At 44.8% G+C, this 17,463-nt stretch overlaps 1 protein-coding gene across 1 annotated transcript in view; it reads left to right on the plus strand.

The window, feature by feature from the left end:
* The first annotated feature begins 860 nt into the window (after nucleotides 1-860).
* The window catches only part of HADH (hydroxyacyl-CoA dehydrogenase), a 43,739-nt gene continuing 27,136 nt past the window's right edge, over nucleotides 861-17,463 (plus strand). Inside the window, exon 1 of the mRNA XM_033106689.1 lies at nucleotides 861-1,103. Within this exon, the coding sequence (XP_032962580.1) occupies nucleotides 972-1,103 (132 nt within the window). The 5' untranslated portion in view covers nucleotides 861-971. The remainder of the gene's footprint in view (nucleotides 1,104-17,463) is intronic.

Below are 17,463 nucleotides of genomic sequence, written 5' to 3' on the forward strand. Positions count from 1 at the left end.
AACAGAATGCCCAGCAACAGTGCTTCTCCCACGTTTTTACAGATAATAAAAGCATCCACCGGAGAATGCTTTTACATTTTTATTAGATATAAAAATGAGATCAAAGCAAAGCAATGATGAACACAGAATTCACTGTGATATTAATAGTTACTTCCCACAGAAGGCCGACTTTCGTTTCGACGGTGAGTTTGTGGGTCATTATTACACATTTAGATTAATTACAAAGGTTGCTTTTTGACTTTAAACCGTCTGATGTCTACATCTGAAATGGGTAACTAAAGTCAACTCTCCCTTTCCCTTCCCTGGGCCTGATTTTTACATTTGAACTCATGGGTCCCTAGACATTTGTTCTGGGTGGGAGCAGTTCCTTTCTTTCTGTTTTAGCAGAAACAATCATTATCCACAGGGGTAAAATAAAATTCCTAGAGTTGGTTATTCGGTGACACGAATCAAGGGTGCTCCTTTTGGATCCATTTATCGCCACAACCAAAGAACACGTATTTACTCGGCGCTAAACTATGCACAAGCATCAAAGGCGACGATTTAACAAGTCAACACCACGTGTTCATCTTACCAGTGGCCCGTAGCTTTTCCAAGCAAAGGCCTGCCCGCGGCAGAACACCGGAGGCCGAGCCGTCCCGCGCCGTCGCGGCCCGGGAATCCGGCCGGATGCTCCCCTTTTGCGTACGGGGCTTCAGGTCCGCGTCGGAAGGTGGCGGCCTTCACCCGCCCACGTGGGCCGCGCCGCCGCACTCCGACGTTCGACAGCCGTCGCGTGCTCTCGGCCGTAGGGCGGAGCGAGCCGCGGGTCCCCGCCCCGCCTCCGTGACGTCACGGCAACGCCCAGGACGCGCGGGCGGCGGGCCGCCTGGGCCCCGCCCCCAGAGGTCGGCTGGCTCCTGGGGCCGCGCTGAGGTGCCTTCGCCGCGTCTAGTTGCCGTTGCCCTTGCCGCCGCCGCCGCCTGTGCACCATGGCTTTCGTAACCAGGCAGTTCGTCCGTGCCGTGTCCTCTTCGTCTACCGCCTCGGCCTCGGCGAAGAAAATCGTTATCAAGCACGTGACGGTCATCGGCGGCGGGCTGATGGGCGCCGGCATCGCCCAGGTGAGCCGCCCCAGCGAGCGGCAGCACATCCCGCTCGCTTTGCTGCGGGTCGCGAGATGAGAGCGCTGGCGGGCCCCGAGCCGGCGGGATGTCCCGCCGAGAGGCCGGCGTCCACGGGAGACCCGGGACACTTCTCCCCACCCTTCCCCTGTGTAGTTGAAAGGTCTAGAGTCTGGGCCTGTGCGTGTGTCCTGGGGCCGAGCCTCAGTTTCCTCGGCTCTAAATTCCAGCCGCCCTCAAGCCCAGTGAGGGCTCGGCGGAGCGTGTAGGTGAATGCACTTTTGGTATCGGGCCGCAGACAGAAGACAGCGTTGTAAGTGCACAAGGTTGAGACATGAGGTGCTTGCTTGCTGCTTGGCTTAAACCGGATTTGCTTCCAGAGACCTGGACTATGCTCAGTTTTATCAGTTTTTCAGAATTATGCAGTCTTTGTCAGAGCAGTTTGCTGCTGTCTTAAACGGCCTCCTTTTAACCCGCCGTGTGTTTCTTTTGCTTGCTGGGTTACAAAGAATCATAGCAGTCATACTTTTGTAGCAGTTTGTGAAGTTACCTAATCTGAGTTTGTGAGGCCCTGGGGAATCCACCGGAGAATGCTTGGGGCAATTTTGACCTTTGACCCAGTGCCCTCTGTGCTAAGAACTGCACGCTTTAAGCGCTTGGAGAAAGTGGGAGGGGAAGATAAAGCCGCTGAGGCAGAGGGAGAAGGCTGCAATCTCGTGGTGCACCTTCTGGACTCTGCCCTGTACTGGCGGAGCTGTGGTCCTTTGTGCAATGGATTACCTGGATACTGTGATACTTGCATCTTATGTATTTTTAGCAAATTTCAGCTCCTATTGGAGAACCTTGATTTTCATATCCTAGTTCATTATATTTCTTAGCATTTCAGCCCTTTGCAGTGTGTATTGTTGGAGGGGAGACCATTCATTATCTAGTTTTTCTTAGGGGAGTACTCAAATACAATGGCTACAGTCATGAAAGAGTTTATTATTCAGTGTCTTTCCAACCAAGTCCACAATTCCATGCTTGCTTTTTAAAAACTCTTTCACTATCATTGTATATCTGAATTTTTCTCTCCATGCAGGTTTTTTGCAACATAGTAATTTGATTGCATTTTCTCCTAAAATTTATGTTTCCTTAATGTTTTATCCTTCTAACTGCTCACAGTCTTCCATTTCTTCCAAGATCATGTGCTTGGACGTGCATTGCACTTTTTATTGTGTGGGTGTCCTGGCTGCTAGGTTATAGTGTCCCCCTAATCTGTGTTCTACGTGACATGGGAGGAGTAAATCCCTTTCACCTAGAAGTTCCGAACATTATCCTACATTACAGTATACCCAAGAGAAAATTTAGCTTGAGCGCACTTGTGTTTCCTTGCTCCACCAAAATCTCCCACAGCTGTCGTGGTGAGGTTTGTGGTGGGCAGGTATAAAATAATGTATTTGTTTAGAAACATTTAAACAACATCTGAAGCACAAGATCTTAGGGCTTTAAGCCTCCAATACCAATATAGGAAATGGTCCAGAAACTATTGTTGACAGTGCCTGAAAGACATCAGTGGAGGAGGATTAGAAACCAAGTAGAAAAGCATCACTTCAACTTTCATGCAAAATCAGGTTGCTCTGTTATTGGAATGTTGTATCCATTATAGGCCAAAAAAAAGGTGTTGTGTTGTGCAAAAAGGCATAGAGGTAGCACCTAAAATTATGGGTATGGAATAGGAGCTTTCATCTGAGAAAGGAGGGAGGAAATTGACGTTGATGTGGATGGAATCCTTGAGTGTAGTTGGACAAGGGTGTGGCTTTTGAAACCCAAGAGGGGATAGAGAGCTACTTACCCCACAGTATAATGGAATTGTCATTCCAAAAGTTAGTAAAGACCAGAAATCTAAATAGTGGGCAGTTATAAGGAACAGTAAGTAGTTCCGTCCTTACAGAATAAGGTTTACAAGAGCTTCAGCCACTTTAGATGACAACTCTAATCTTGTGAAGGGGAACCATGCTTTCCTACAGAACATTTCTGTGCCCCATTCAGCCAGCAGGCTGGTTGGTTTCAGCAGTTTAGCTGTCCCGATTTGGCACTCTCCCCTGCAGCATGCAGTTCTAGGCAGCATTGCCTCATGCTCCTTGACCTACAGCTTTTGGCACAGGGTAAATCTGTTTTGCTTATCAAGAGCCAAAGACCAGTCAGTTGCTGTGTTGTGACTGTAGGTTGGCTCCAGTTCAGTATGGGGAATTGGATGTCCTATGTACTGGCTTTGCCTCATGTTGACTGTGTTACTTAACCTCCATGATTTGGTTTAGTAATCTCTACAGTAGGCCTAATACTAGTACTAGCCTTATAGGAGTATGGAGAGGATTGAATGAATTAGCACATGGCAGACACTTAGCAAGCACAGTGTCTGGCACCTAGTAGGAGCTCCCGAAGGATTAGCTGCCTTTATGATAATTATATCATTGCAGTTATGCTTGTCCTTTTGGCCTTCTCCCTCATACCACTGTCATCTCTGATTGTTGCTGCTGAGGTGGCCCTGTAATGTTTAGGTGGGGAATGTTGGCTGTGCTCCTGTTCCATCGCAATCATAAAGGCAGATGCCAGCTGCTACTGCACTTTGCTTGGGGACCTCTGAAAAGAGAGAAGGCACTTCTTGTTCTCCCCCCATCGAAATTGTTAATCCTCACGAAACCTTAAAACACATGCACAAACTAGTATCTAAGGTAGACTACTAATTCTCATTCAGCTTCACTCTCCTGAACTCTTTCTGAATTAGTTTTAATCAAGATGTAGCTCTGTTTACAAAAATCGTAATTTTTATTTCTTTATCATTTTGCCATATGTTCCCAGTTCATGCTGAATAGGATGAAAAATATTCAAATTGATTTTGTGGGAGCCTGACAGATTTCTTGAGCAATTAAGCAATTTAAGACAAGCAAGTTCTGTGCTTAATTACAGTTGATCAGAGCACAGGTCGTTTGTACCTATATATTCTCCAAAGTGTCCACTTTGCCTGTCATTTCTTTTGTTTTTTAAAAATCTCTTACACTGCAGGTCAATATTTGAGTAAGGTTAACATGTTCTGTGTGTTTGCCCATTATACACTTCTGACTTGGTTCTGATTGCCAATTTGTCTTCAGCCAATATGTAGGCTGACAAAGAAGCCTGCAGCATTAAATGACCTTTGAGTGGGGTCAGGAGGTTTTTTTGCTTTATAAAGGACGGGGGCGGGGGGTGTAGGGAAGAAAGGTGCTAGCTGTGCATTTCTTCAGTTTGTAGAACGAGTAGAACGAGTTGTTTCTAAGCTTTGCTTTGTCCCTTGCCTTTTTTCATACGAGGAGCCCAGAGAGCTTGTGGCTTTTGTTAAGTTGCTGGTGAGGACTCGGTGAGCTCCCTGGGCATGGCATTTCAGAGGCTGGATTTCTCAGGGCTCTGGCACAGCCGTGCTTGTAGTACACTACATTCTTAGGGCAAGTGAGCAAGTTTGCATCCTGAAGCGATGTGGAGCTGGGTTCTTCTCACTCAGAGTTTTTTATTTTGTTGTTGTTTTTTTGGTCCCTCTTAAAAAGCAAAAAGTGTACATTTCTTCTGGGGAGAGCTCCTTAGACTTAAAACGAAGGGGTAAGGGCAACATTCTAAGCTACAGGTCAGTGTTTCCCTCACATCTGTGAAGCTTGATGAGGACTCAAGTGGACCCCAAAGCTTTTCCCCAGCCACTGACTTTGTTCACCCATCTCTTCTCCCTGCCCCAGCTCTGAATTGTTTGATGCTGAATAGAAGAGAGATCAGAGTTGTTCTGTGGTCTTCAACTTTATAAATCTCTTTGTTCTGCAATGAGTACGTTTCTGTTGAAATTTGCTTGAAAACTGTGCAGTGGCCTGAGAGAAGTTTGGGGATCACAGGAGACTGGCACAGTCACCTGGCTCTAAGCTCGGCTCCTTGTAACTGTTCAGATGGCGGGAATAGTTTTATCCCGAGGTGTTAACTTCCTCCTCAAGGCTGTGGGATGTGTGTTTATCATGAAGTTCTTCCTTCATTTCCTGTGTTATTGCTCACTTCTTTACTGGACTGTTGCCTGCTCTTCGCTATGTACTGGGACAGTAAACCAGCCTCTGTCAGCATGTTAGTCATTGGACTTGGGGAGGGGATGACAGACAAAAAAAGAACGCCATAGAATACATTTGATGTTGTAGAGCAGAAATGGCACCTAAGTCAGGTTTTGGGTTTTCTCTGCCATGTCCTAGATCCAGCCTTACTGTTACCTGTCCCCTGCTTGAATTTCTAATTTCCTTTCCTCCCCCTTCTCCCCATCTGTCTTAGGCGCACCCCTCACTGCCCAGCTCTCCTGGGACCACAGGAAGGTTATGCTGCTGCTCTCTGTTCTGTGTCTCCCCCTGGTAATGATGTGCTGGGATAGTTTCTGGTGAAAGTCAGCCACTGTGAGGTGCCGGCTGGACTTTGGATCCCAGCCCTTCCTCTCCTGGCGAGTCATTTAACCCCTGTCTGCCTCTTTTCCTTATCTAGGCCTTGGGGTACTTGTTTCGCGGCGCTGTGAGCGTGAAATGAGCTGAGTGCGTAGAGTCATACTCGTGTGTTCAGTGGTAACTGATCAGTAAATGCCCTTGCACAGTTCCATTAGATCTAATCTGGTGATGACTTCTCTCATTTTAGCTTCTCTTAACTGTTTTTGAAGATATTTGGTAGGGAGATATGGGGAGTTCAGACAATTCTAAAGATTTTAAGACTAATCACTCCTGCAGAGTTCAGACAATTCTAAAGATTTTAAGACTAATCACTCCTGCAGAGACGGTAGTTGGGGTCAAGCGTAAGAGGCAGAGCTAGGGTGGGAACTCGGTCTCTCGACTCCTATTCTGCTGGCTAGGATTTAAGATCCATGACGCTGAGATAGCACAGTTCTGCCTGCACCTCTGGCGTCGCTGTCTTAGGGGGAGGTGTGGCCTCCACGGGCAAGGGGATCCTCTGTGGGAATCTGGAATCAGCAGCAACTTGACTTCTCCTCGGCTCTAGACTCAGAGTTAGAGGCAGCATTTGGATCTTCTGCCATCTTTCAGCCCATAATGGACTCAAAGTCATTCAATTCATCATGTTCGCTCCAACTTGTCCAGTGAGTTTCTTCCTTCTGTTATTACCATTGTTGTTCTTCCGTCCACAGGCGCCCTGAAGATGAGCTCATTCATGGCCAGTCTCCTCCATGCTGCACAAGGCTCTGAGGCCTTCCTCTGTGAGGAGGGCTCTCTCCGGTGCTGTCCTTTGTAATTCTTGGACCAGGCACTGTTACCTGGATTGTTGTGCGAGCCTCTTAATTCGTCCTTTTCACCCAAACCCCACTCATCCTAACAAACATTGCCATGTTAATCTTCCTAGAGAGCAGTTTGGATTTGCAGCTCTCTCCTCTACCCACAAAGTGTCCCTCGTGGCAGCATCTATCAGATTCTTAACTACAACTGAGACTTGGTTGGCGCTGTCGGCACGTCCTCTTATCCCTTCGATTTTCCAGAATTGGTGGGAGACGGCGGGGGAGAGTCCTGGGAGAGAAGTGACTGTCTCTACCATTAAACCCAGAGACTTACTGGATTTTTTAAAAAGTTGTATATTTAACCAACTTCTTATTTAAAAGTGGAGGCACATTTTCTTGGCTTTTTAGAAAAACTTTTTGAAATATGCAAAGCTAAGCTCATATAAAGAGGCCCGCCAATGAACTGTTTTGAGAGCAAGCCAGCTGATTATGGTGCTGGTGGTGGCCGAAAGCCTCAACAGAATGCCTTTCTCTGATTGTCGAAGTGAGTGAAGACAGCTCATGCTGATGGCAGAGTTCATGGTATTGCACAACCAGAGATAATTATAAACCCCGAATTGCCAGCTCTGAGACGCAACTGTTCATGACTTTTCTCTTCCCTGGATCAGATCATGAGAACCCAAAGCCAGGCCGTGCTGGGAAGGCACAGCCGCCGCCGGGGCCCAGAGTCGGGAGCACTGACTGGGGCTCGGGAGGAGGTGGGAATTCGGGCGTGGCAGGTAGTTCACAGCAGCTTCGCGATTTTTCTGAGAGACTGTAACTTTGATGAAACGCAGCCCTCCTGTAGTGTTAGGGTACACGGGACACCTCACTAGACCCATTGATGTAGTTCTCACAAATTCACCATTCAGGTTATGCTTCAGAAAAGCTGCTTCAAATCTGGTGATTTGTTTGTAAAAATATGTAACTCCTGTGTGCTCTGCTTGCCGTGTTTACTTGGCCCTGTGGCCGGAGTACTCGGGCTTTGACAAGTGTGCTATTCACTCGGCCTATTTTTACAGCTCTGAAGCATCCTTATCTAAAAATACTCCTCTCTGGCTCAGCCTGCCTTCCGCCAAGGCGAGGGAAGTCATGGAACCGAGGACACAGCCTTCACATGAAGTGCTTTCCAGTGCGGGGTGCTGTCTTCAAGGTCTTGCAGTGTGTGTGTCATCGTCATATAAAAGGAGAGTTCTCAGTGGGTTGAGATAAATTGTGGTCACTCAAGTTAAAGTGCCAGGAAGAGTCTTCCTTATTTATTGTAAAAATAACAGATGTGCCTGGGGGAAGTCCAAAGGGCCTCTTTCTTTCTGTGGTCCACTCCTCCGCTGCCATCCCCGTCTCGGAAAGTTGTGAATGACTTGGGTGGTGTCCTTGCATAACTCAAGAAGAATGAGGGTGATTGGCATCTTTGCTTCCAAGACACGAGATTCTTTTCTAAGTAAGAGTGAGCCCTCAATAATAGAATTATTTTCACACTGTGAGAGGATGCCCTCAGCTCTCCCAAGGAAAAGAACCCTGCTCAAAAGATCTAATCTCATCGTGGCTTTTCCACCAGCTGTATTTGTTCCGTCACCATTTCCTGAGGGCCCACCACCGCCAGGTGGGGTCTAGGTGCTCAGCAGACAAAGACGAATGACATTTAGTCCAGAGCCCGCAGTAGTGACGCAGGGGAGACGGCACTTAACACATTGTAATGGGTGCAGTGGTAAGGATGGGGGGACACCTAGCCTGGGGCCCGGAGGATTTTGGGGTGAGGATGCTGAGTGTCTGGGGGTGATACTCAGGCTTATTTAATGAGGCGAAGTTGGGAAGAGAGTGGACAGTGCGAGGCCTGGAGGGGAGAGGCAGTAGCAGACGCAGGGGCTGCAGGCAGGGGTGTCGGCAGCAGTGAGGAGTGTGTCCAGAGGAGGCGACTCCGTCCTGAGGGCCTTGTGAGCCATGTGTAGGAACTTAAGTGCCATTCTGTGGTCATGGGGAGCCAGGGAAGAGTGGATGGAGTAAGCGATGTAGACAGAACGGCCTTTTGCAAAACTACCTTTTAGGTAGAACACTAGTGCCTGTGTGTGCTCCTAGGTGAATGATTTCTCTGCTTTAGTCCCTGTTTCCTCAGTAAAATGAGGGTGTTGTGTTGGATCAAATCAAAGCTGTTTTGTTTGTTTTTTTTTTGTAAAAAATCATACATAACAAAATGTATTATTTTAACCATTTTTAATGAGCAGTTTAGTGGCATTTAAGTACATGTACATTATTATGAAACCATCACGATCCAGAACGTTCTTCATACCCATTAAACTCCATACTCATTAAACAGTAACTCCCCATGTTTCCTTCCCCAGCCCCTGGCAAACCCTGCTGTGCTTTCTGTCTCTATGAATTTGACTGTTCCAAGAACTTCATATAAGTGGAGCCACACAATATTTGTCCTTTTCTGACTGGCTTATTTCACCTAACAGATATCCTCAAGGTTCATCTGTATTGTAGGCATATGTCATCATTTCCTTCCTTTTTTAAAAAAATTACATATAATTCACAGTGTAACAATGTATTAGTTTCAGGTATATAACATAATGATTCAATATTTGTATATATTGAGAAACAATTACCATAATAAGTCTAGTTAACATCTGTCACCATACTTACATTTTTTCTTGTAATGAAATCTTTTAAGATCTCTCTTAGCCACTTTCAAATATATAATACAGTATTATTAATTATATAGTTGGGAGTTTGTACTTTTTAATCCCCTTCACCACCACCACCCCCCCGCCTCTGGCAACCATCATCCTGTTTGCTGTATCCATGATCTTGGTTGTTTGTTTGTTTGTTTTTAAATTCCACATATAAGTGAGATCACATGGTATTTGCCTTTCTCTGTCTTACTTCACTTAGCATAATGCCCTCATAAAGTCCATTCATATCACAAATGTCAAGATTTACTTCTTTTTATGGTTGAATAATATTTGCGCACACGTGTGTTTATGTGTGTGTGTGTGTGCGCGCACGCGCGCACATACGTGTATACATATACACCACATTTTTATCCATTCATCCATCGATGGACACAGGCTGCTTCCATGTGTTGGTTTATTCCTAGGCATTTTGTTCTTTTGCTGCAATTATAAATAGAATTGTTTTCTTAGTTTCTCTTTCTGATAATTCATTATTAGTGTAGAGTAAATGCAGCATTTTTATATATTGATTTTGTATCCTGCAACTTTACAAAATTTTCTTCCTTTTTTAAGGAATAATATTCCTTTGGAATATTTTTAATTGGTTAATATTCCATTTCATGTGGATACCACATTTTGTTTATCCATGTGTCCATCAGTGGACACTCAGACTGCTGCTACCTACCTTTTGGCTATTGTGAATAATGCTGCTGTGAGCATGGGTATACAGATATCTGTTAGAGACCTTTCTTTCAGTTCTTTTAGGTAGAAGTGGAATTGCTGGATCATATAATTATTTTTAACTTTTTGAGGAATTACCATACTGTATTCCATCATGACTGGACCATTTTACATTCATATCAGCAGTGCACAAGGGTTTCATTTTTTTCTATATTCTTGCCATCACTCACTTCCTATTTTTTTATAATAGCCATTTTAATGGATGAGAATCGATCAGAGATTTTTACACTATGCTCTGATGGACTTTAGGGGTTCCATGAATCTCCTTGGTGGTTCCCAAACTTTCCTTCCCTGACCTCTGTTTAACATATTGTTCTTCTGTATGTATTCCTTTGAAAAAGGATTTCATCATTAAAAATGTTTGGAAAGCAACCACACTGAATGATCACTAGAGTATCTTCCTGCTCAAAAAATCGATGATTTTGATTATCTGTAACTAGTAAACCTGAGCAATAAATGCTTTTGCCGATTCTTTGACTTTGCAGTAATTGAGACTAAGGTGCATCAGTTTCCCCGTGTTATAGAGAAGAAACATATGTTGGAGAGAGTGAGCTTATGTGTCTGTAGAAAATTGGTGACCTGGTTCATACATGTGCCCCCCGGAGATGGACGCATGCTTCTGGCCTTGCCCACAGCTCTTTTGATAAAAGATACAGGACACAGTCACATGCTGGAGGAAACAAAGCGTAAATCCATTTTTGAAGTTGCAGGGGTGGTCATACTGCACAGTGGTTGCTTGCCCTCCAGTTTCCCTTTTGCCTGACATCTCAAACACCTGTGCCAGAAACCAGATAATCTGCTTACCAAAATAACGTACTTTTGTGGCATTTTATTTCCACTTGGTAATTGACTAAAGACTTCAGTTAACTTTTTTCTTTCTATCCTTTTCAAAGTAATCGTGATTTTTCATAAATCTAAAATAACTTGAGGGTTATTTAAAATTTTTTGTAGTTTCTAGCAATAAAACCAATCATGATTCCTTGAGAACTTATTCCTAAAATAATTTTACACATTGAGGCCTTTAAAAAAATAGGTCTATTGTTCATGTGGTTTTTTCATGAATAGTAAGTGCCTCCCATGTCCTAGGCATTAGGGTGGGTAAAAGGTAAAATGTGGTCGCTGCTTCTGAGCAGCTCATGCTCCAGAGGAAGAAATATAAGTATGAACAACCAACTGCAATAATGGCACAGACTGCCTACCTGTCATGTCTGGAATATGAATGACCTGATACAGAAGAAAGTTTTGGTGGTTTAAATACCTTAAGGTAAGGCTTTTAAACACTTGAGATATGATATAACAGATAAGAAAGGGGACATTAAAAAGTTTATGTAACAAAAGGCAAATGTATATAGTCTCTACATGTATGTATATGAAGTTCATTCAGAGGGCTTCAGATAGAGACCTGCCAGAAGCGCACTACATTGGGATTTGTGGGAACAGCAAGTTCAGACTGAAGAAGTGGGTGATGTAACAGCTCTTTTGGAAAGGTCTCTAAGTATTATCTGGAGTTCATCAAAAGTTGGTGTTGGTTAATTTTTCCACCTTTCCTCTTTCACGTTTGGAATTTCTCCTACGTATTGGTTGGTTAATGACTTTTTCTCTGAGATTTGTGAGACTTTTACAACATGAAATAACCTGTGGCCAGTTTGTTTTTAATTCATCCGTTGTGTTCACATCCTGGAGATTGGGCTACCGTTACATAACTGAGTGGCCATGGGTAGCTCACACCAGCTCCATACTCGGTTGTTTATTTTCTTTCAGTATTTGTTGTCCTCTATGAAGGATCTGCTATACCTGTAGGTCAGTAGAGGCACAAATAAGTGACCACCTCTACCAGAGATTGGAAGAGGTTCCACTAAAGTAGAGATAGCCTCTGTGTTGGATTATAAAGGATGAGTAGGAGTCTCCCAAGCAGCAGGGAGGGACAAGGAGCTTCTTGGTGGCACGAACCCCTGAGGCAGGGGAGTGGAGCCATGGCTGTCGTGGAACGGGGAGACGTGCAGTGGCTCAGGTTACTACCGTCCAAAGCATCGGGTATTTAGCAGTTACTTATTGGACAACTGCCATGTGCAAGGCATGTGATAAATATTAGGGGATAAAAACACCAAGTCAGTTTCTGCTATTAAGGGATTTTAAGTCTAAGAGCAGAGATTGTTAGACAAAGATCCAAACGCACAGTTGACTTTGGTATAAAGGAGCATAATAAGAGCTGTAAAAAATCTAGCTCTCAGGTTTCAAAAAGGAGAAAGTACATTCACTTGGGAATAGGCTTCATTGGAAGTGTAGATTTGAAATAGGCCTTGAATAATGGATAGAATTTCTTTGGACAGTAAGGGTGAAGTTAAAGATACAGTGTTGTCCAGCCAGATTGTGACCCTCACTTAAGTGGTACCGTTAATGAACGTCAAGAAGAATTGGCTTTAGGGGCAAAATGACTGTAGCTTAGGGCAGAATATGTTGGTATTAGGCACAGTTGGAATTATGAGGATGACTGAGATTCCAGAAGGAAAGGATGTAGAGACAGAAAAGAATATTGAAAGCAGAATCTTGAAAAATACCTTTGTTTAGAGGCTGAGAAGATTAAGAGAAGTCAATGAACAGACAGATACAAGATTGGACAGTTAAGTTCTCAAACCACCCTAGAAAAAGTGCTGCGGGGCGGCCAGATGGCTCAGTTGGTTAGAGCACAGTGCTCATAACACCAAAGTCACTGGTTCGATTCCCACATAGGCCAGTGAGCTGCAGCCTCCACAACTAGATTGAAGACAACGACTTGACTTGGAGCTGATGGGTCCTGGAAAAACACACTGTTCCCCAATATTCCCCAATAAAATTAAATAACAAAAAAAGAAAAAGAAAGAAAAGAAAAAGTGCTACATACCTCATTGCTGAATATCACTACGGTCACCTTCAAAGTACTCCCCTTGGGAAGCTATGCACTGATGCCAGCGCCTAGTCCACCCTTCAAAGCATTTTTGGAACTCTTTCTGGAATGGCCATCAGAGCTGTCGTTGTATTACTCTTGATGTCCTGAATGGCATCAAAATATCTTCCTTTCAATATTTCCTTTATCTTCGGGTAAAGAAAGAAGTCATTGGGGCCAGACCAGGTGAGTAGGGAGGGTGTTCCAATACGGTTATTTGTTTACTGGCTAAAAACTCCCTCACAGACAGTGCCTTGTGAGCTGGTGCATTGTTGTGATGCAAGAGCCATGAATTGTTGGGGAAAAGTTCAGGTCATCTTAACTTTTTCCAGCCTCTTCAGCATTTCCAAGTAGTAAACTTGGTTAACTGTTTGTCCAGTTCATAGAAATTCATAATGAATAATCCCTCTGATATTAAAAAAAAGATTAGCAACATCATTGCAACAAGTTTGCGAACTTAATTGTCTGACCTCCTAAGAAATCAAAATAAGAAATTGAAGAGAATTTCAGAAAGGAAGCCTTGGTTGGCAGTGTGCAGGTTGTACGAGATGGAACCAAAGAACAGGCAGTGGTGATGGAGGAACCATATTGCTGGGATTTAGGAATTGCACGGCTCAGGAGAGAGTGGAAGTAGCTAATGTAGTGACAAGAGCATCCGCTAACAAGCCTGGTGCACCATCCACGTGCCGGCATTGGCCTGAGAACTTGACCACAGGAACTTCTTTAATCCTCACTGCAGTCCTGTGAGATGGGGACTGTTTGTTGTCCCTTATTACAGGTCCGGAAACCATAGATAGAAGGGCTGCCTCACTTGCCCAAAGTCATGCAGCAAGTGGCGAGGCTGGCGTTTAAACCTCAGAATTTCAGTTCTAGATGTGGTGTTCCACATACCACGATGCTGCCCAGAGATTGAGGGACTTCGGTGGTGAAGTGAAAGCCATTTGTGGGGGTGGCTGAAGACATTTGTGGGGTTCCCCCCCCTTTTTTCCTTACTTTTCTTTTTTTAAAGAAGAAAGATCCCAGCCTGTTTGTAAAAATGGAATTACACAGAAGGGAAAATCTGAACGTGAAAGCCAGATAGGGCACAAGTCTTGGGATCACAAGATGTAAACTCAAAAGCAAAATTAAATTTATCTTAGGAGGCTGTATCTGAATCCAGTATTCGGCCTCAGACCCTCGCAGGAGGAAGGGAGCTGCGTAGAATAAAAAGAATAAGCTATTGTGATACGTCAGGCACCATTCTGGGTGTTTAACATGTGTTATGTCCTTTAGTCCTCCCAACAGCCCTGTCGCCCCATTTTCACAGATGAGACAGCCTGCAGAGATTAAGTAGTAGTTCCCATCTCACAGTCAGCAGACCTACTCCAGTCTGCCCTCAGCCAGCTCAGAAGTGTCTCAGACTGTTCCCTTAGACCCAGCTATGCCTTTTGGGGTCAGCAACAGCTGGCACCGGAGCCCTGGACGCAGGCAGTCGTAGCTGCAAGTCCTGTTCACATCTGGACTGTCAGTTTGCTGTGACAGTGCCTCCCCAAAGGCTGCATGAAGAGCAAATGTGATCATATATGAGGAGTGAAAGCTCTCTGCAAGCAGGTTCTTTGTCCCAGGGCCCGAAACAGGCACAACACAACACAGATGTTGAGTCAGGAGGAGGCCGTCAGTGAAGGAATGAATGCAGAGACGGGCTGGCCTGGCATCCAAATGGTAGTTGCCCTTCAGCCCTGTGGAGCACCGGTGCTGTGGTCGGAGGTAACGTGCTCACCTCTGAGAAGCCAAGTGTTTTGTCAGTGACCTTTGATCATTTGGTGGAAAACATTTTCTTTTTTTTTTTTTAATTTTTATTGGGGAATATTGGGAAACTGTGTTTTTCTAGGACCCATCAGCTCCATGTCAAGTCATTGTTTTCAATCTAGTTGTGGAGGACCCAGCTCAGCTCCAGGTCAAGTCGTCGTTTTCAATCTAGTTGTGGAGGGCGCAGCTCACTGGCCCATGTGGGAATCGAACTGGCAACCTTGGTGTTATGAGCACTGTGCTCTAACCACTGAGCAACTGGCCACCTGGAAAGCATTTTCTAATTACATTTTCACCCAAACTGTTCGAAAGGGTTCCCCCACTATCCAGATTGTATCCTCCAGTACAGTTACTTGGCTTCCAAGAAAAACACAGCACTTCTAGTTCTGTTCTTAGCCTTCAAGCCAGCGTGTAGCTGAAAGCCAAGAAAAGACCTAACCACTGGAAGGACTCCTGATTTTATTCGTGAGGAGTAACTGGAAACCCATAACCATGAACCACCATACCCGTCATAGGGAAGATGTAGCAAGACTCTGCTGTTCAAGAGTCCCAGGCAGAAGACCACCTGCCTGGGGCTGACCTCCCTCCCCTTGGGAACTTGGGGAGAGGTAAGAGGCGGGCAGTCTTCCACATAGTGTCTTCTGGATAATTTCTGGAACTGTCATGGACAGAGCAGCAGGAAGACATTGGACCCTGCTGGTTTAGGGACAGATTTGCTGGCCTCTGTGTGGGTTGAGGAGATAGTTGGCAATGCGGGAGCGGCTGGGGTGGTTGGGAACGGACCAGGGCCGACAGGTTTTTTGTTGTAGAGCAATGGTTTGGCACACAGGCTGTGCGTCAGAATCCTCTGGGGATGTTTTAAAAGTGTGTGTGTAAGTGCCACCCCAGACTGAGTGAATCAGAATATCTGCAGTTGGGGCTGTGATGGTGGTCATATAAATGTTCCCCAGCTGATTCCGATCTGCACCCCTATTTGAGCACAGATCCTAGAGCACCAGAATCACCAGGAGCCCCAACCCCGAGTTTGCGATTCATTGGGTCTGACGTGGAGTCTGAGAACGTGCATTTGTATCGAGCTCTCAGATTGCGTTGACGTTGCTGGTCCAGGACCCACACTTTGAGGATCCCTGTCCTAGAGCCACTGATGTTTAGGGTGTCTTTTGAGTCTAATGCTCACGTGGAAATTCTCATTTGTCTGCATAGGGGTTCTTATCTGTTAAGTCATTTTTGCTGTGAATAGGACAGTGATTTGATTGAATTGCAGGCTGCCTGTATGTTGTTATCCCGCTTACCAGCCATGGGACCTTGGGACTGTTATTTAACCTCCACAAAGCCCAGTTTCCTCATCTATAAAACGGAACGTGATGCCAGTTTCGTAAGGACTGCAAAGGTTATTGGTTAGGACTTCAGTTTTGGGAGGAACGAATGTAGTTATTTAGGAGGAGTTTTTATTGATACACCGAGGCTACATAGTTACTAAGTAAGGCAGTGGGGAAAGAATACAAAAAAATCAGTACCAGTGAAATTTCTGTAAAGGTATTTTGTTACTATTGTATCTTGAAATCTCAGTTGTCTCAGCAAATAAGGCAGCATTCCTCGTACCCCTCTAACTAGGTTATAAGAACAAGTTCTGGAGCCGGGGGGTCTTGGAACCTGGCTTTACAGCATCACAGCTGAGTTATCTTAGGCGAGGGACCCCACCTCTCTAAATCCCTTTGTTCTTTTGCAAAGTGGGGATGATGTCTTCTTTAACAGGGTTGTTGGATTGATCAGAGAGTCTTGGAATATACAAAATATGTGTCCAGCACACAGTAGGTACTCAGTACATGGCACCTCCTATTTTTGTTGCATTTGGCTTTTTTCATTTTGAAGGCTTATGTTCTTTCTGTTAATTGAGGGTAGATAGAGACAATAAGTTCTCTCAGCTTTCCCAGCTCTCAGGGATCTCAAGAGAAATAGACAAATGTATTAATAATTCAGGAAGAAATGAGCTGGCCGTGACGTGACCTCTGGCTGCCTAAACATGCTTAAAGCTGCCTCCGCTTGTTGAGAGGTCTGGGATGAGAGCGGTGCAACTGTCAGGTCTAGCATGGACTGCACTCGGGGAAGGGACACTGCCTGCATTCTGAAGCCATCTGTGGTAGGTCGTTTCGACACACACCAGTAAGAGAGAAATACCAACCCCATTGCGTGTAGATTATTAGAATCGAAGAACATTGGGTCCATAATCCTGTGGACATTTTATTAAGCATCTGCTACGTACCAGGCAGTAGGCTGGACGTGGTTCATTCAACAGCTATGCATTGAGTGCTCACTGTGGGCCAGGCACTGGGGTTTGTAAGGATGAATAGGACAGGAAGTTGCCCTCAGGATGTTGCTGACCTTGTGTCCCTAGGGTATGCCTGCAAGAAATGATTTCAAGAAACTGGAGCATTAGGTTGGGTTGCTGTCTGCAGGTGGGTGGAATGGAAATGCTGCTATAACAGGAAATCACTTGGAGCTATGCTGTAGTGGTAGTTTATTGCTATGCAATAAATTTTGTCCTGCACCACAGAGCTTCACCATAAAATGGAAAACATTTTGAGTAGAGTTAGAATTTCTCTTTTTTGCCTATGTTTTCTCCAGACCACCATATCCACTTTGGGTTGAAACCGAAATATCCTTCTTCTCTATGTCTTGAAATAACTACGCCATAAGGTTTCCTCTGTATTTTCTTGAAGCTTTGTGAGTTAACCAAGGAAAGAAGAGCTGAAGTAGAAAGTGTTTACAAAAGAAAGAAAAATATATTGCCGGGGTAACCATTTAAAGCATACAATTGTTGCCTTCTCACTAGACCAGAAATACCAGTTCAGACATTTTGGAGAGTCCAAAATTGTAGAAAATGTTCCAGTCATTTGAAGCGCGACGAAGTATTGAGCTTAGTTCCTACAAGGACAGCTCCTTTCAGAG

Source organism: Rhinolophus ferrumequinum, chromosome 5, assembly GCF_004115265.2.
Source record: "Rhinolophus ferrumequinum isolate MPI-CBG mRhiFer1 chromosome 5, mRhiFer1_v1.p, whole genome shotgun sequence".
NCBI classification, from domain to species: domain Eukaryota; kingdom Metazoa; phylum Chordata; class Mammalia; order Chiroptera; family Rhinolophidae; genus Rhinolophus; species Rhinolophus ferrumequinum.